Source organism: Pezoporus flaviventris, unplaced genomic scaffold, assembly GCF_033815535.1.
Source record: "Pezoporus flaviventris isolate CSIRO_AGI_PZ_B2104156 unplaced genomic scaffold, CSIRO_AGI_Pfla_v1 ptg000168l, whole genome shotgun sequence".
NCBI lineage: Eukaryota > Metazoa > Chordata > Aves > Psittaciformes > Psittacidae > Pezoporus > Pezoporus flaviventris.
Window position 1 is genome coordinate 639,317 of NW_026892716.1, and position 17,657 is coordinate 656,973.

Below are 17,657 nucleotides of genomic sequence, written 5' to 3' on the forward strand. Positions count from 1 at the left end.
GGGAGCGCTGGTGGTGGCTCATGAAGGGCGCTCCAGGGACCTTCACGATGCAGCACGGGTGGGCTGAGCTCTGCACACACCGGGCTCCCCAAGCTCCCCAAGCTCCTGCTGCGGGCAGGCTCAGCCCTGGGCCCCTGCCTGCATCCCTGCAGGAGCCAGCCCTGTGCCACCTCTCCAGCACAGCACCAGCTCCCCGGAGCCTCCCGGTGCAGGATGTGGCGGATTCCCCCTATGCCACAGCCCCTGGGAGCCAGAGCAGCAGCTCCAGCGCTGCCGCGCCGGCTTCCAGCAGTGCAGCTCCAGGAGCAGCAGAGGAGCAGGGGGACACTGGCAGCACCCACCCAGACAGTGGCACCGTCCCTGTGCCGGCCCCCACAGCACCCAGGGCCCACCAGCACCCTCCTCCCGGGCAGCAGCAGCACCACTGAAGCCCAGCACGTCCCATCTCAAGCCCTAGAGGACAGGGGAAGCAGTGGGAGCTCACAGAGCCCCTCCAGCACCAGCCCACGCTCCTGTGCTTGCACCGGAGCCCAGCACCCTGCTCGCTGGAGGGGGCTTCTGGCACAGGCAGGGGCAGTGTGGGAGCTCTCGGGGTCTCCTGTGCCCCATGTCCCACACTGGTGCTCTCCTGCTCTGCCCCTGTGCAGTCTGTGCATGGGCCAGCACCCTCCTCCCAGCACCACCAGCATGGGGATGGAGAGCAGTGCCCAGCATGGATCCTGTGCTCACCCCAGGCTTGGGAAGAAGCTGGGCCCGGGCCCAGCCCCAGCATGGGGCCAGCTCTGTCCCAGCCCTGCACAACAGCTTCCCAACAGGTCAAGGCTGTGCACTGCCCCATTCGGAGGCTGCAGCCGGAGGTGCAGGGGCACCAAGTCCTTCTCCCGAGGCTGCCTTAAGCTTCGAGGTCCGAAAAGTCACCAGCTCCTTTTGAGGAGCTTGCCCAAGGCTGGAGGAGGAACCGAGGCCACGCAGCCAAGGCAGGGCCAGGCTGGTCCCCGTGTCCCTGGGAGCAGAATCCCGCTCTGCCCACGGCACCCTCCAAAGAAGCAGGGAGCAGGTTCCCACCTCCATCCTCCTGCCCATCCCAGTAGCCAGCAGGGAGCCAGGACAGGGGGTATCACCTCGGGGGTCCCCAGCAAGAGTCCCCAGCTCTGCCCCAGGCGCAGCCAGGGACCATGTGCAGACACTTGTGGGGCCCAGGACCCCGGAACAATCCTTGTGGCAGCTCCACAGCAAACATCCTGGCCCCAGCCTGGGGACAACAGAAGGAAGGGGCTCTGCCCCCCCAGCCTGCTAGAAGTGCTTGTCCTCCAGCAGCGAGCTCACCACCAGCTCCTTGTTGCCGAAGTCCCAGAAGGCAGTCATGTGGAAGGCCATGTTGGAGAGCACAACCAGGTACTCCAGGAAGGCGAAGATGGTGTACACTGGGGAGGAAGCACAGCACGTGAGGGAGGGCAGCCTGCGGGCAGAGCTGCCCCACGGGCAGGGGGTACCCAGGGCTGCTCTCCTGTGGGCACCACCCCAGCCCCGTCCCCGTGCCCTCACCTCCGGGGCCGCAGTACCAGTTGTGGTGGAAGTAGACACACACAGCAAATGCAAACGTGATGAAGGTGAAGAAGAAGAGAAGTTGCTTCCACTTGTAGGACTTGCGCTCCTGGCAGGGGACAAAGAGATGGGTCAGGTCCCTGGCCGGGTCCCAGCGTCTGCCCCAGCATGCGAACATACACCGAGGCCACAGGTGCCTCAGCGGATAGTGGAGAAGCCACCCCTGCCTCCAGAAAAGCTCTGTCCTGGCCCCAGCAGGGCACGGGAAGGCATCAGGAGCTCCACAGCATAGAAACATGGAATCACAGAGAGATTTGGGTCGAAGGGACCTCAAAGCTCCTCCAGCTCCAACCCCTGCCCCGGGCAGGGACCCCTTCCATAGAGCAGCTTGCTCCAAGCCCCTGTGTCCAACCTGGCCTTGAGCACTGCCAGGGATGGGGCAGCCACAGCTTCTCTGGGCACCCTGTGCCAGCGCCTCAGCACCCTCCCAGGGAAGAGCTTCTGCCTAAGAGCTCAGCTCAGTCTCCCCTCGGGCAGGTTAAAGCCATTCCCCTTGGCCTGTCCCTACATCCCTTGTCCCAAGCCCCTCTCCAGCTTCCCTGCAGCCCCTTTAGGCACTGGAGCTGCTCTCAGGTCTCCCCTTCACACAGCAGAGGGGCAGGATCCCCTCCCTGAGCTGCTGCTCACGCTCTGGGGGTGCACCCAGCACACGGGGGGGTCTGGGCTCAAGTGCACACTGGAGCCGAGTCATGAGGAGCTTCTCCTCACCCAGCACCCCAAGTCCTCCTCAGGCTCCATCCCATCGTCCCCAGCCTGGCTTTGTGCTGGGGTTGCCCCGACCAGGGCAGGGCCTTGCCCTTGGCCTGCTTGGGCTCCATGAGATTCCCATGGTCCCAGCTCTCAGCCTGCCCAGCTCCCTGTGGATGCTGCTCTCCGTGCTGGTGCCCAGGGCTCCACCACAGGGTCTGCGCTGCAGGTGGCTCCTCCACGGGGCTCTGTGGGAATTCACCGGCCCCAGGGAGCAGGAAACCACATCAAGAGCTGCAGCTGGGGCGGGCGCTGCACGAGGCGGGCGCCCTGGCACCGGGGCCCCATCCTGCCCCGGCACCACCTCCCGCAGCACAGCGAGGGGTGCAGGGCACGGGGCTGCTCCAGAGCCCCCCATCACACAGCAGGGCTGGGCTGGCAGAGACTGGCCCCTGCCTGCATGGTGGGTCCCCAAACCCACTGCCCCGTCCACACGCGGCCCAGCACCCCCAAAGCTGGGGGCTGTGGGTTCAGTCCCCTCCCACTCTTCCATCACCCACCATGGATAATGAAACCCAAAGCCCTGGGGTGAGCAGGGAGCCCCAGGGGCAGAGGAGACCCAAACGCTTCCGGACATGGAGGAGGATGCAGGGGAGACCCCAGTGCAGGGACACCAAGCGCTGGGGCAGGGGGGGCTGGAAACAAGGGCTCAGGGCCATATCGGGGCTGGGATGCCCGGGACAGCCCAGACAGGGGCTGTTATTCCTGCTCCTGGGTGGGAGGGGGATTTCCCCCTCGCTGATGTTTCCACACGAGACAGCCCCATCTGTCTGCAGGGGCTGGTGAGCAGGAGGAAAATTCACCTCGCCCCATCACACTTTCCATTGCCCCAGAAAGCTCAGACCAGCCTGAGAGAGGAACCGGGCCACGCAGGAGGAAAACCCAGAGGGGCAGGGCAGTCCCAGGCACCTTCACCAGCTGGGACATGGGCAGGGCAGGTCCCTTCCTGCTCCGGCTGATGACCTCTGACAGCTCCTGGGGCATCCCTTTCTAACCCCCTGCAGCCCTGATCCAGCCCTGGGGCACCAACACAAGAGGGATGTGGAGCTGTTGGAGTGAGGCCAGAGGAGGCCACGGAGCTGCTGCGAGGGCTGGAGCAGCTCTGCTCTGGAGCCAGGCTGAGAGAGCTGGGCTGGGGCAGCCTGGAGAAGAGAAGACTCCTGAAGGGGAGACCTGAGAGCAGCTCCAGTGCCTGAAGGGGCTGCAGGAAAGCTGGAGAGGGGCTTGGGACAAGGGATGTAGGGACAGGCCAAGGGGAATGGCTTGAACCTGCCCGAGGGGAGACTGAGCTGAGCTCTGAGGCAGAAGCTCTTCCCTGGGAGGGTGCTGAGGCGCTGGCACAGGGTGCCCAGAGAAGCTGTGGCTGCCCCATCCCTGGCAGTGCTCAAGGCCAGGTTGGACACAGGGGCTTGGAGCAAGCTGCTCTATGGAAGGGGTCCCTGCCCGGGGCAGGGGTTGGGGCCAGATGTGCTCCAAGGTCCCTGCACCCCAAACCCGGCCGTTCCCCTGCCCCCGCAGCACTGCCAACCCCAGCACCTGGAAGCGCTGATGCTCGCTGGGCGCTGCCGGGCCCGGGTGGGGGCTGGGGGACTGCGAGCTTGAGAGCGGAAGCGGGTCACAAAGAGCCCGCGCGTGGCGGCTGCGGAAACAGCGGCGCCTGGAGAGCGGCTCCTGCCAGCAGCAAAGGGAGCAGCAGCTCCGCTGCACCGCGACTCAGCACTGCATGGGGTCACAGAGCGATAGAGCACTGCACTGCACCGGGTCACAGAGCAATAGAGTACTGCACTGCACTGCACCGGGTCACAGAGCAATAGAGTACTGCACTGCACTGCACCGGGTCACAGAGCAATAGAGTACTGCACTGCACCAGGTCATAGAGTGATAGAGCACTGCACTGCACTGGGTCATAGAGTGATAGAGCACTGCACTGCACTGCACCAGGTCATAGAGTGATAGAGCACTGCACTGCACCGGGTCATAGAGTGATAGAGCACTGCACTGCACCGGGCCATAGAGTGATAGAGCACTGCACTGCACTGCACCAGGTCATAGAGTGATAGAGCACTGCACTGCACCAGGTCATAGAGTGATAGAGCACTGCACTGCACCGGGTCATAGAGTGATAGAGCACTGCACTGCACTGGGTCATAGAGTGATAGAGCACTGCACTGCACTGCACCAGGTCATAGAGTGATAGAGCACTGCACTGCACCAGGTCATAGAGTGATAGAGCACTGCACTGCACCGGGCCATAGAGTGATAGAGCACTGCACTGCACTGCACCGGGTCATAGAGTGATAGAGCACTGCACTGCACTGGGTCATAGAGCGATAGAGCACTGCACTGCACCGGGTCATAGAGCGATAGAGCACTGCACTGCACTGCACCGTTTCATAGAGCGATGGAGCACTGCACGGGGTCATAGAGCGATAGAGCACTGCACTGCACCGGGTCATGGAGCAATAGAGCACTGCACTGCACAGGGTCACAGAGCGATAGAGTACTGCACTGCACAGGGTCATAGAGCGATAGAGCACTGCACTGCACCGGGTCATAGAGTGATAGAGCACTGCACTGCACCGGGTCATAGAGCGATAGAGCACTGCACAGGGTCACAGAGCGATAGAGCACTGCACTGCACCGGGTCACAGAGCGATAGAGCACTGCACTGCACTTCACCGGGTCATAGAGCAATAGAGCACCGCACTGGACCAGGTCATAGAGCGCTGCACTGCACTGGGTCATAAGAGCACTGCACCGGGTTGTACACAATCCATTCTATACTAATCCCAAACGCATCAGCCATGCTCTCCGGGCCGCTCCCAAGTGCTGGCTCTGTTCCTGGACCTTCCCTTCCAGGGGACAAGCAGCACAAGGGGACCCCAGAACTGCCTTAACCAGCACCGAGGGGCAGGAGCAGCAGCGCAGCGAGCAGGGGGCTGGGCTCACACCAAGCGGCACCGCTGCCTCTGTGCCTGCTGCAGGACAAGCCCAGCGGGACCCGGCTGCACTGGGGGCTGCAGCAGCCGGCCCATGCACACGCGTCCCTCAGCCCCACAGGACAGCGGGGCTGGGCCAGGGGCAAACACGGCTGCAAACCAGAAGTGAAACCGCTCTGCTCCGCTGCGCCCTCCGTGCCCTCAGGAGGCAGCTGGGGCAGGAGGGGTGTGAGGGGGGAGCAGCCCATGGCCCCAGAGAGGACAACCCCACACCAGCCCTGGCAGGCACCGAGGCCCCGGCTGCTGCCTCCAGCCCAGAGCTGCCCTCTCTCTGCCTCCAGTTCCCCTTCTCCCCCAGCTCTCCCCTTCCTTCCCCTCCTCCTCGGAGCCTTCCTCCCGCCTCCCCTCCTGCACAGCTTCATCTTCCCTTCTCTCACCATTTGCCACCCTGCAGCTGGAACCCGCCTGCACTTCCCCATCTCGGCCCGGTTCCTCAGCACCCTCCTGCCCTCGCACAGAGGCACTTGCGACACCAGCCCCAGCACCGAGGCTTTTGCAAGACCGATTCCTGTCCCGCACCCTCCAGCAGCACTGCTGGAAACTGCACTGAGGGGCTGGGACCAGAGCCTGAGCCCTGCTCGGCTGGAGCAGGAGGAAGGACGGGGGCTCCTGCACGGACTTGGTCCTGGAGATGGTCCCAGGGTTGGTCCTGGAGAACCCGAACCCCTCTGGGCACCCTGAGTGGCTCCGTCTCCCGGTACCCTCTGCTGAGGAGGAGGGAAGGACGGGACAGCACAGGACAGGGTCATGCTCCTCACCCATCCCCTGCTGCCAGGGCCGGCTCCAGGGCTGGGGGAGCGAAGCTCAGAACCGACACAAACAGAGCCCAAATCTGCCCTTGAGCCGCCCTGACCTGCCAGACCCTGTCCTCGAGCAGCACCACGAGCCCCCAGCCTGGCAGCTCAGCACGAGCTGCCCAACTTCTCCCTGCTCCTGCCGAGGCCGGCACTGCCCACCAGCACTTCCCACCGGCCGCCCGGCTCAGGGTGAGGAGGATGTGGTGGTGCTGATGGTGGCACCGGGCCTGTGATGGCCTCAGCACCCCCCCTCTGCCAACCTGAGCCCAGTGGTGGCCTCACAGAGCCCTGGGAAGTGAGTGAGCAGCCTGAGAAACCCCAACAGCGGGATAAGACCCCGGAGACCTTAGAATCCTGGAACGGTTTGGGATGAAGGGACCTTAAAGCTCCTCCAGCTCCAACCCCTGCCACGGGCAGGGACCCCTTCCATAGAGCAGCTTGCTCCAAGCCCCTGTGTCCAACCTGGCCTTGAGCACTGCCAGGGATGGGGCAGCCACAGCTTCTCTGGGCAGGCTCCTCCTCTTCTCCCTCTGAGCCGCGGTCCCGTGAGAATGATTCACGGCAGCAGCCCAGCTCACCCACCACGGGACAGCGCTGCAGGGGTGAGGCACATCTGCAGAGCGGTGATAAGGACGAGCACCCGCTTATCAGAGGATGCCACCTGCGGCTGGGGGCCCACTGATGTGTCAAGCCCTTGGTCTGCTTCATGCCCACACATCCAATCTGTGGGCCTGACCACAGCCAGGCCACCACCAGCTGTGCTTGGAGGAACTCAGTGTGGTGCCCTGGGTGACAGCTCCATCTGCTGACACAGCCCTGTGGGGAGCTGGGGCAGGGCTGGCCCCAAACGGGTCACAGCTCTCTGCAGGGAGGCACCCAGCTCGTGGGGACCACGCAGCCCTGCAGGCACCTCCCCTCCATCAGCAGGGGCTGTCCAAGAATCCCAGCCTGGTTTGGGATGAAGGGAGCTTAAAGCTCCTCCAGCTCCAAGCCCTGCCACGGGCAGGGACCCCTTCCATAGAGCAGCTTGCTCCAAGCCCCTGTGTCCAACCTGGCCTTGAGCACTGCCAGGGATGGGGCAGCCACAGCTTCTCTGGGCACCCTGTGCCAGCGCCTCAGCACCCAAGAAGAAAAGAGAAAGCCATGCTCAGTGGTGGCCCCATGCAGGGTGGTGACGTGCTCCCAGGACATCACTGTGCCGTCCTGCCCTTCCACCCAGGGATGTGCCATGGTCAATGCATCCTCAGAAGGAGGAAATGCTCCTTTGCTGGGCTTGGGCCCATGCACCAGGACATGGGGATGCCCCAGCAGAGCTCAAGCCCTGCAGGATTAACAAGGACAAGCTGCCACTGTGCTCACTGCAGCGCAGGGCTGGAGGTGCTGTGGTTTGGTAACCCAAGGTCAACACAAGCCACCCACCAGCACAGGAGCAGGAGATGCACAGGCTGCTCAGTGCCAGCGGGTGCAGAGAGCCCTGGTGACAGCACCCAGTGACACCGAGCCCATAGGCTTTGTGGGTGCAGGCTGCACACACAGAGCCCCAACAGGGCCACCACTACACAGCAGATCCATGGACCAGCCTTGGTCCCAAAGAAACACAGGATGGGCTCTGGGCAGCCCTGCCAGCACCTCCTGCCTGCTTCCCCCTTCTCCTTGGGAGCAGTAATGAATCAGGCACAGTGGGTGACGTGGCAGAGGGCATCCTGCAGGCAGAAGTGCTGCCAGATGGTGGCAGAGCTCCCCGGGTCACACCACCACCAGCGGGACTTTGCTCCTGGCATGAACCTGGGAGGAACCCACCTGAATCCATCCCTACAAGGGATGCAGGCATAGGACAAGGGGAATGGGTTCAAACTGAAACAGGGGAGACTGAGCTGAGCTCTTAGGCAGAAGCTCCTCCCTGGGAGGGTGCTGAGGCGCTGGCACAGGGTGCCCAGAGAAGCTGTGGCTGCCCCATCCCTGGCAGTGTTCAAGGCCAGGTTGGACACAGGGGCTTGGAGCAAGCTGCTCTATGGAAGGGGTCCCTGCCCGTGGCAGAGGTTGGAGCTGGAGGAGCTTTAAGCTCTTTTCCAACACAAACCAGTGCATGGCTCTCTGAATTACCAGGAGAGAAAAGCCAGACACGTGGAGGGAGGCTGCTCACTCTCTGCCCCAACCCTCCAGCTGCAGTGTTGTGGTGGGTCAGGGCTGTCATCAGTCCCCTGCTCCACACAGCAACACAGACCCATCACCATCAGCGTCCACAGGCTTCAAGCTCAACCCAGGCAACTGCCACCATGCCCAGCTCAGCACCAGCATGATTTCTGGGAGACAGACAGCAGGATTAGTGCTGCTGCTGCCACCAAAGCTCATGGGATTGCTGCAGTGCTACAGCCAGCAGTGGTGCAGTGCCTGCTCAGGAGATGCAGAGCTGGGAGCTCTGTACAGAAAACACCCCAAACCAAAGCCAGAACACAAGCCAAGAGATGGGATAAATAAAGGAAGCTGTAGGAAAGCTGCCAAGGAGCGAGCTCCCGTTACCGCCGTATCACCAGAGACAAGAGATCACTTCCCAGCAAGAGGGGAACCCCAGGATCTCCAAAATCCCTTTCATAGGGAATCTCGCAGGCAAACAACTGCTGGAAGCTGCTTTTCCAGCCCTGGCACAAGGCAGCGAGGGGATGGGCTCCGTGAATTGCCGGAAGGGGCCAATAAACAGCGCGATGGAGCGGGAGCCGCGCTGAGGCACTCACCCTGTGTCACTGCCTGAGCAGATCCCAGGCACAGCAGCCCCTGTCCCTTAGCAGCTCCCAGCCCTCACCAGCTCTCCGGGGTGTGGGCACACACCTCTGGAAGCTTCCCCTGGAGGTCTGTGCTTTGCAAAGCAATCAGCTTCCTGGGGCAATGCAGTGCAGGGAGCCGGAGGGACCACTCCCCATGGGATGGGAGGGTCAGGCTGGGGATGAGCTGGGTGAGACATATCCCCAAGGGGGGGAAATAAGGGAGGGAGGTCCAAGGAGCCCAGAGACCCCGGCAAAGCTGAGGCAGACACATGCGGCAGCAGCTTTCACACACACGGTTCCAAAGCTGCACATCCTGCCCTGCAGCGGTGCTGGTGTGCAGGGTCCAGCACTCACTGCGAAGCAGCTCAGCACCAGAGGTGCATCCATGAATGGCATAAGAAGCTCCTGACCAGTGAGTCCCTGAGCCTTGCAGGGAGCAGGGCCTGCAGCAGCCTGTACAGTGCAGTGATTCCTGCAGGAAAGGGGGTAACACAACCAGTGCTTCCCGCTGCTCCTGGTTTGCAGGAGCAGCAGGTTCCAGTTCCCCAGTGCAGAGAAGCTGATTTCAGCCCAGAAACAGGCATCCTCAGGGAAGGAGGGTCAGGAAACGCAGCCCATGGGGACACTGATGAAGAGGTTTTCAAGTGAAAACCAGAAAATAGGAAATCAAAAGATTCCTCCCACTTTGTTTTGGTGAACCCTTGAGTTTTGGTGACCATGCTTCCCAGCTGCACATGGTGGTGGCAACTCCTTCAGCATCCAGTCACAGTTGTTCTAAGTCTTCCAGTGCATAAAAGAGTTACAGAAAACCTGGAGAAGGGCTTGGACAAGGGCCTTTAACCTTAAATGGCTTTAATCTGCCCGAGGGGAGACTGAGCTGAGCTCTTAGGCAGAAGCTCTTCCCTGGGAGGGTGCTGAGGCGCTGGCACAGGGTGCCCAGAGAAGCTGTGGCTGCCCCATCCCTGGCAGTGCTCAAGGCCAGGTTGGACACAGGGGCTTGGAGCAAGCTGCTCTATGGAAGGGGTCCCTGCCTGTGGCAGGGGTTGGAGCTGGGTGACCTTGGGGTCCTTTCCAACCCAAACCGTTCCATGATTCCATGACTATTTCACAACCAAGCAACAGTCAGACCCCCCACCACCAGCCAAAGCCCCCTCAGCACCCAGCACTGAGAGAAGAAGGAAAGTGTCTGTACCTCGGGACTTACTGTGTGCTTCTTCGTCATCCTCCAGAGGATGCAGGTCAGCAGCATGTGGCCCAGAGCTGAGGTGATGAACACGATGAAGGCGTTTTCATGGATTGCTGCACCAACAAGACAAGAGCTTTCCTGTTAAATCTGAGAGCAGCACAAGGGGGGCACGGGGTAGGCATTGGGAGGGCGAGGGATCCTCTGCCTTCTGCAGGACATGGTCCTGCTGGCAGCTCCAACACCCAGGAGATGCTGTGGCCCAGGACCTGGGTCTGTGCAGAAGGTAGGAACAGCAGAGGAGGGAAAAGGGGATTTAGGGACAAAGCAGCTTGTGAATTGCACCCCTGGAATCCTGGGGCTGGAGTGGGATGTGTGTTGCTATCACACTTATCCCAAAGGTGCCAGGAGGGTGTTTTCATGCTCTGGCACCTGGTCTCCACTGCTTCACACTGTTGTATACTCAGGCAGCTGCCAAAGCAGCTCAGCATCAGCACTACTGCTCTAGGGATGGGGAACTGAGGCAGGGAGGGGGGTTTGCAGAGTGAGCAAGTCCAAGACCCAGGAAGGGCCATCTTCTGGCCTCCTTCGTTATCCACGGGCTATTAGGAGCTGTCATCAGCCTCCCCATCAGCCTTGGGGCTGCCTTCTGCATCACTGCATGGCACAGACACAGGCTCAGGCTGGAAAGGCAGCAGGAGCTCCCAAAAGCCCCACACAAACCCATGCCACTTCAGGTGAGCTGTTTTCACATGTGTGCTCTATTTAAGAATGTTCTGCCTGTTCTCCAGGAACTGAACCTCAGGCTGAATTCCCAACCACCTGAATGTAAGAAACCATCTCCCCTGATTCCAGAGGAAGGGAAACGCCATGAGGAGCAATGGGAAAGGCAACTGTTAGAGGTGAAGATGTGAGCCAGTCCCTGCAGAGATGACTAACCCGAGCCCGGTCTCATCCTGGCACATAAGCCAAGAGTTGAAACTTATCCTCCAGACATGAGACTGGTGTTTTAATACAGATCTGGGAAAACTAGGTTAAGCTCAGCTCTCCATGTGGCTTTTGTTCAGCCTGGAGAAGGCTCCAGTGTGACCTTAGAGCAGTTCCAGGGCCTAAAGGAGCTGCAGGAAAGCTGGAGAGGGGCTTTGGACAAGGGCCTGTAGGGACAAGCCAAGGGAAATGGATTGGAAGGGGCTTGGAGCAAGCTGCTCTAGAGGAAGGTGTCCCTGCCCACAGCAGGGGTTGGAACTGGAGGAGCTTTAAGGTCCCTTCCAACCCAAACCACTCTGTGCTACTCTCAGTACAGCATCAGGTGCATTCCCACCTCCACTGCTGGAGGCAGCAAACCTTCTTCTGTCAATGTCCCCTCTTGAGCTCCAAACCCTCTTCTTGGAGCTCTGCCCTGGCCTCTTTGGGAGATTTCATGACTACACCCTGCAGTGTGGTCCCACAGCCAGACCCAGTATCCATTAACATCATCAAGTGGTGCACAGGGACAGCCCAGCACAGAGCTCCCTTGCCCACAAGTCCCCAAACATGCACTGTTTCTGCTGCAACAGCACCACCTTGCTGGCTCATGGGTTTGAGCCCTCTCCAGTCAATCCCTGGTGCCTCCTCCAGATGTCAGGGTTAAACAGCAGCTGGATATCATCACCAGCACTTAAAACTCACTTCCGATGAGACCAGGTGGGAGAAGAGCATTTCCCAGCCCGTGGTGACCATATTTCACACAGAGACTTCACCTGGAAAATGCTGATTTTGTTTTCAGGTCAACACAGGAAGTTTTACCCACTTTAGGTGGGGAGACAGTATTTAAAATGCAGAGCATGGACTGGAAGCCAGCTCAGAGCCAGAATCACAGCTGAACAGCGGAGCAGGGGCAGTACTAACCTCACCTGTGGTGGGACACGTTAAGCACAGCCTTGGTGCACAAGCAGGAGCCAAGCACTTAAGTCTGAGCTTAGGCTTGACACAAAAATTGGTGAGAACTTTGGGAAGAGCATGGCTATTGGCACATTATGACACAACTTTGCTCTAAAAATACTAACCTTAATACAATTTCTTCTCTTCTTAGCCGTTTTTCCTCCAAACTGACCACTTCCAAAGTACTTGTGTGAGTTATAGAATTATAGAATAGTTAGGGTTGGAAAGGACCTTAAGATCATCCAGTTCCAACCCCCTGCCATTGGCATGAACACCCCACACTAAACCATGGCACCCAAGGCTCTGTCCAACCTGGCCTTGAACACTGCCAGGGATGGAGCATTCACAGCTTCCCTGGGCAACCCATTCCAGTGCCTCAGCACCCTCACAGTAAAAAACTTCTTCCTCATCTCTAAGCTGAACTTGCCCTGTCCCCGCTGGGTGAAGCAGAGCTCTGCAGAGCCGCGGCAGCCCCTGCTCAGAGGCTGGAGGTGACTCCTACCATAGTTCTCAGAGGAGGACACGTAGGTGAGGATGAGGAGGGCAAAGTTCTCGAGCAGGTTCAGCAGCAGGTTGCAGTGGCAGAGGCGCAGGTAGCGCGGGTGGGAGCAGTGGCAGCTCTGGTAGTGGTTCCAGTAGGCGATGGCCACCAGGAAGCGGGGGGCCGAGTGCAGGCCGATGCAGAGGCGCCAGACGTAGCGCTGCGGGGTCTCGCCTCCGATGGCCGCGCTGATGGAGGGCAGGTAGTTGGGGACCTGCAGGAGACACAGAGCTCGTGGGGAGGGACACAGGTTTGCATCCTGCTGCCATGGAGCCACGGCATCAACCAGGGTGGGAAGGAGCTTCAGGACCATCTTGCCCCAAGGCCACCACTGCCCCATGGCACTGAGGCCTCGTCTCCACGGGGTGTGAACCCTCGCAGGGCCGGTGCCTGCAGCCCTGCCCTGGGCAGCCTGTTCCAATGCCTGAGCACCCTCTGGGGCAGGAATTGTTCCTCAGCTCCATCTAAACCTGCCCTGGGGCAGCTTTTTTTCCCTAAGTTTATTCCCATTTCAAAGCTAGGGAATGCAACATGGCAGGAGGCTTGGTTCAGCCCCCAGCCCTGCTGGGACAGTCCCTGGGTGCTGGGGTGCCCCTCTCAGGGTCTTCTTGTGTTTCTTAGCTTTATAATTGATCTTTATGCCTTCCCTTTGCTCAGTCGTAGTCTTCCACATGTTCTCTGACTCAAAAGTTTGGGGAGAGAACTGACACCAGCAGCAAAGAGCGGCCAGCGAGGAGCCCAGGCAGAACCGTGCACCCCCGTGTCCTGCAGAAAGGTGTTCCCCACAGGAGCTGCTCTCCAGTCATCCAACGGGAGCTGGTTCCTCAAGCAGAACCTGCCACCTCCCTCCCCTGCCCTGTACTTCCTCATACTGGCAGAGGGTGAGCACTGAATCCCTGCCCTCTCCAAGCAACCACACCTCGGTACCCCCCCTCCCTGCTCTCTTCCCACCACCTCTTCCCATGCAGAGCTGGAGATCCCTCACTTCGCCACCATGGAATAGGAGCTGCAGAACACCTCTGAGCCTCCTCCTCGCCCTGCCCCATGCAGCTGAGTTGTGAGGGGGGCACAGAACCACACACTGGGTGGGCACATTACTCACGGCTCCAAATCTCCAGCCAAACGGCCCTGGTGCTTCCCTGCTCCATCACCCCCACAGCAGCCTGTCTCACCATCCCTGCTTTAGGAACTCAGCATCAGGGGCTTTCAACTGGATGATCTTAAGGTCCTTTCCAACTCAAACCATTCTATGATTCTATGATCACCATCAGCCTGTGTCACCCCACTATGTAGGAGGAACACAGACCCCATAAAGCCCTGGGGTCACCTCCTGTAGTGTGACAAGGACTCCTGCCCCCGGTTTCAGCTTGTAACCAGCTGTTCATCCACCGCTGTGCTGAGGAGGAACCTGATCCCATCCCTTCTGGAAACCCAGGCGGTCCCTCTCCAGCTGCACTCCCCAGGTACGTGCTTGTGACTCCGCTGATGAGCTCCAGCAGATCTGAGGGGCAGCAATTCCTTCTCCGAAAGCTGGGCTAACCCCTCCTCAGGACACTGGGTCTGTCTGCAGCTTCATCACTTTTACTCCTCACCATCACCACCACTGTGCCCAGCAGGCACCAGGCTGCACCCCCTAAGCCCCTTTATAAAGCCAAAACCTCAGCTGCCAGACCCAAAGCACCACAAACACACCAAAATAAAGCGGCTTCTTGAAGACCCTGTAGCACCTGTGGTGGGAAAGCAGAGGAGAGAGGAGCGCTGCCAGCCCCGGCTGTCCCAGCGCAGCGCGAGGACTCGGCCCCATCCGGGTAAGGACTCACTTACCCCGCAGTGAGTCGCTGTCGTCTCCCGAAAATGGAAGAGCAGAGACCAGATGACACAGAACAGGAACCCAAAGAGGGGGCAGAACACAGTCGCCAGAGCCAGCGTGGTGAAGCGGAGCCGGAAGAGGATCCCATCGCGGTCCAGGGGCAGCGGCACCTGCAGCATCTTGATGGGCCTGGAAATGAACCAACCAGAGGGATCATAGAAGGGGTTGGGCTGAAGGGACCTTAAAGCTCCTCCAGCTCCAACCCCTGCCCCGGACAGGGACCCCTTCCATAGAGCAGCTTGCTCCAAGCCCCTGTGTCCAACCTGGCCTTGAACACTGCCAGGGATGGGGCAGCCACAGCTTCTCTGGGCACCCTGTGCCAGCGCCTCAGCACCCTCCCAGGGAAGAGCTTCTGCCTAAGAGCTCAGCTCAGTCTCCCCTCGGACAGGTTAAAGCCATTCCCCTTGGCCTGGCCCTCCATCCCTTGTCCCAAGCCCCTCTCCAGCTTTCCTGCAGCCCCTTCAGGCACTGGAGCTGCTCTCAGGTCTCCCCTTCAGGAGCCTTCTCTTCTCCAGGCTGCCCCAGCCCCGCTCTAGAGCAGAGCTTGATGGGGATTCTCTGTCCTCCTGCACGGCCCAGCCCCAACAGCCCTGGGCAGTGCTGCGCACAGGAGGCTGGCAGAGGCTGCCTCTCACACCCATGTTTAACAGCCACAGAGCCCCAGGGCAGGGATCAAGGACAGGCAGCTGACAGCACCCTTCCGGGAGGCAGGAGGAGAGCACAACCATGAGCAGGGGCCGCAAGCAGGACTGGAGCAGTGTCCCGCAGGCAGCAGGGAGGAGCTGTCAGTGGGATGCACAAGCAGTGGGACATCACACATGATGCTGCAGACAGCAAGAGTGATGTGGCTGGAGACACGTGAGCTCTTTCCAGCAGTGTCCATCATTCCAGACCATTCCTCTTTATCCAGGCCATTCCCGGGCTCTGCTCAGACCTGCTATACAGGACCAGTGCTGACAGAGTGAGGGTAGCATGTGCTGTGTGCTGCAGCTCCTCAGCACATCCCCAACCTCCCACAGCACCATCTCACCACAGCCAGCACGGAGCCAGCCGAGCGCTCAGCACCTTCACAGGTCCAGATACAGAGACCTGGACTCGCTCCAGCAGCTCCACAGGAGGGCACGGAGCTGCTGCGAGGGCTGGAGCAGCTCTGCTCTGGAGCCAGGCTGAGAGAGCTGGGCTGGGGCAGCCTGGAGAAGAGAAGGCTCCTGAAGGGGAGACCTGAGAGCAGCTCCAGTGCCTAAAGGGGCTGCAGGAAAGGTGGAGAGGGGCTTGGAGCAAGCTGCTCCAGTGGAAGTCGTCCCTACCTGCGGCAGGAGGTTGAGACTGGAGGAGCTTTAAGGTTCCCTCCAACCCAAATCAGGACCTTGCAAGCCCCACACCTTGCACAATGATAAAGCTGCTGATCACAGGCTGGGCAAGCTGGGGCAAGTGGTTTATCAAGGCTAGAGCCTGCCTCCAGCTCGGGCTCTCTATCCTCATCCCAACACCCTCTGCTGCTCCCCTGCCCTCTGTAACGGCTGTGCACCCTGTGCCCTTCCCTCATGCCCTCAGGCACAGCCCAGCTCCCTCTGGAACACCGCGATCAAAGGCAGTGTCCTGAACATCACACACGTCTTCTGAGCTCGTACTGACCCTTCTGCTCCCAGCACGTTCCCCCACCCAGGACAAGGGCCACGGAGCAGCCCAAGTGAGGGGCTGTGGTGTCCTCTGAGCGGGCACGGATCCATATCTCACCTTATGCCCACCTGAGGATGTCTCCATTGCTGAGGCTGCAGGACAAATCCACTTACAGCTAAGCCCTGTGGAAGGCAGGGAGCAGCAAGGGCAGGAGCCTTGGCAGCACAGCCTGCCCCCCCATTGCATCCTTCACACCAGTAACAGTCACGGAGCTCAGCTCAGTCTCCCCTCGGGCAGGTTAAAGCCATTCCCCTTGGCCTGTCCCTACAGACCCTTGTCCAAAGCCCCTCTCCAGCTTTTCTGGAGCCCCTTTAGGGAAGTGGCCTTCTCTTCTGCAGGCTGGACCAGCCCAGCCCTCTCAGCCTGGCTCCAGCCCTTGGATCCACTCACACAACCTGCAGCCACCGTCACAGCCCTGGGCATTATCATCACATTGGAACTCTCAAACATAACACACCCCATAACCAGCACAAAACACCGACCTCAACCTCTCCTCACATTGGGGCACTTCAGTCCCTTAACCCACCCTTTCAGCTCCACAAACCTTCTGAACAGTGGGCAAGAAATCACTTCACATCGAACTGACTTACCCTGATACAGGAAACACACTGTGCCCTGGGGACTGCTTGGGGGGCACACACACACTGTGCCCTGGGGACTGCTTGGGGGGCACACACACACTGTGCCACGGGGACTGCTTGGGCGCACACACACTGTGCCATGGGGACTATTTGGGGGCACACACACTGTGCCATGGGGACTATTTGGGGGCACACACACATTGTGCCATGGGGACTGCTGGGGGCACACACACACTGTGCCATGGGGACTGCTGGGAGCACACACATTGTGCCATGGGGACTGCTTGGGGGGGCACACACACTGTGCCACGGGGACTGCATGGGGGCACACACACTGTGCCATGGGGACTATTTGGGGACACACACACTGTGCCATGGGGACTGCTGGGGGCACACACACACACACTGTGCCATGGGGACTGCTGGGGGCACACACACACTGTGCCATGGGGACTGCTTGGGGGCACACACACACTGTGCCATGGGGACTATTTGGGAACACACACACTGTGCCATGGGGACTATTTGGGGGCACACACACTGTGCCATGGGGACTGCTGGGGGCACACACACACTGTGCCATGGGGACTATTTGGGAACACACACACTGTGCCATGGGGACTGCTGGGGGCACACACACACTGTGCCATGGGGACTGCTTGGGGGCACACACACACTGTGCCATGGGGACTGCTGGGGGCACACACACACTGTGCCATGGGGACTGCTGGGGGCACACACACACTGTGCCATGGGGACTGCTGGGGGCACACACACTGTGCCATGGGGACTATCTGGGGACACACACACACTGTGCCATGGGGACTGCTGGGGGCACACACACACTGTGCCATGGGGACTGCTGGGGGCACACACACACTGTGCCATGGGGACTGCTGGGGGCACACACACACACACTGTGCCATGGGGACTATTTGGGAACACACACACTGTGCCATGGGGACTGCTGGG

General features: G+C 60.3%; 3 protein-coding genes across 4 annotated transcripts in view; 1 reads left to right on the forward strand and 2 right to left on the reverse strand.

Moving 5' to 3' along the window:
- The window catches only part of NUP98 (nucleoporin 98 and 96 precursor), a 304,506-nt gene that overhangs the window by 246,960 nt on the left and 39,889 nt on the right, over positions 1-17,657 (forward strand). The window lies entirely within an intron of this gene.
- Positions 1-17,657, reverse strand: part of LOC133283384 (E3 ubiquitin ligase RNF121-like) — a 90,269-nt gene that overhangs the window by 2,947 nt on the left and 69,665 nt on the right. The window lies entirely within an intron of this gene.
- On the reverse strand, positions 351-14,648 carry PGAP2 (post-GPI attachment to proteins 2). Of its 2 annotated transcripts, none has more exons than XM_061480061.1 (5): positions 14,379-14,648; positions 12,516-12,768; positions 10,115-10,209; positions 1,546-1,654; positions 351-1,424 (listed from the first exon to the last, which is right to left on the reverse strand). In XM_061480061.1, the coding sequence occupies exons 1-5, from the start codon at positions 14,541-14,543 to the stop codon at positions 1,294-1,296; spliced, it is 753 nt and encodes a 250-aa protein (XP_061336045.1). In that variant the 5' UTR covers positions 14,544-14,648; the 3' UTR covers positions 351-1,293. The 2 variants fall into 2 exon arrangements, with proteins under 2 accessions (XP_061336045.1, XP_061336044.1); XM_061480060.1 differs by having other exon boundaries at positions 352-1,424; positions 10,103-10,209.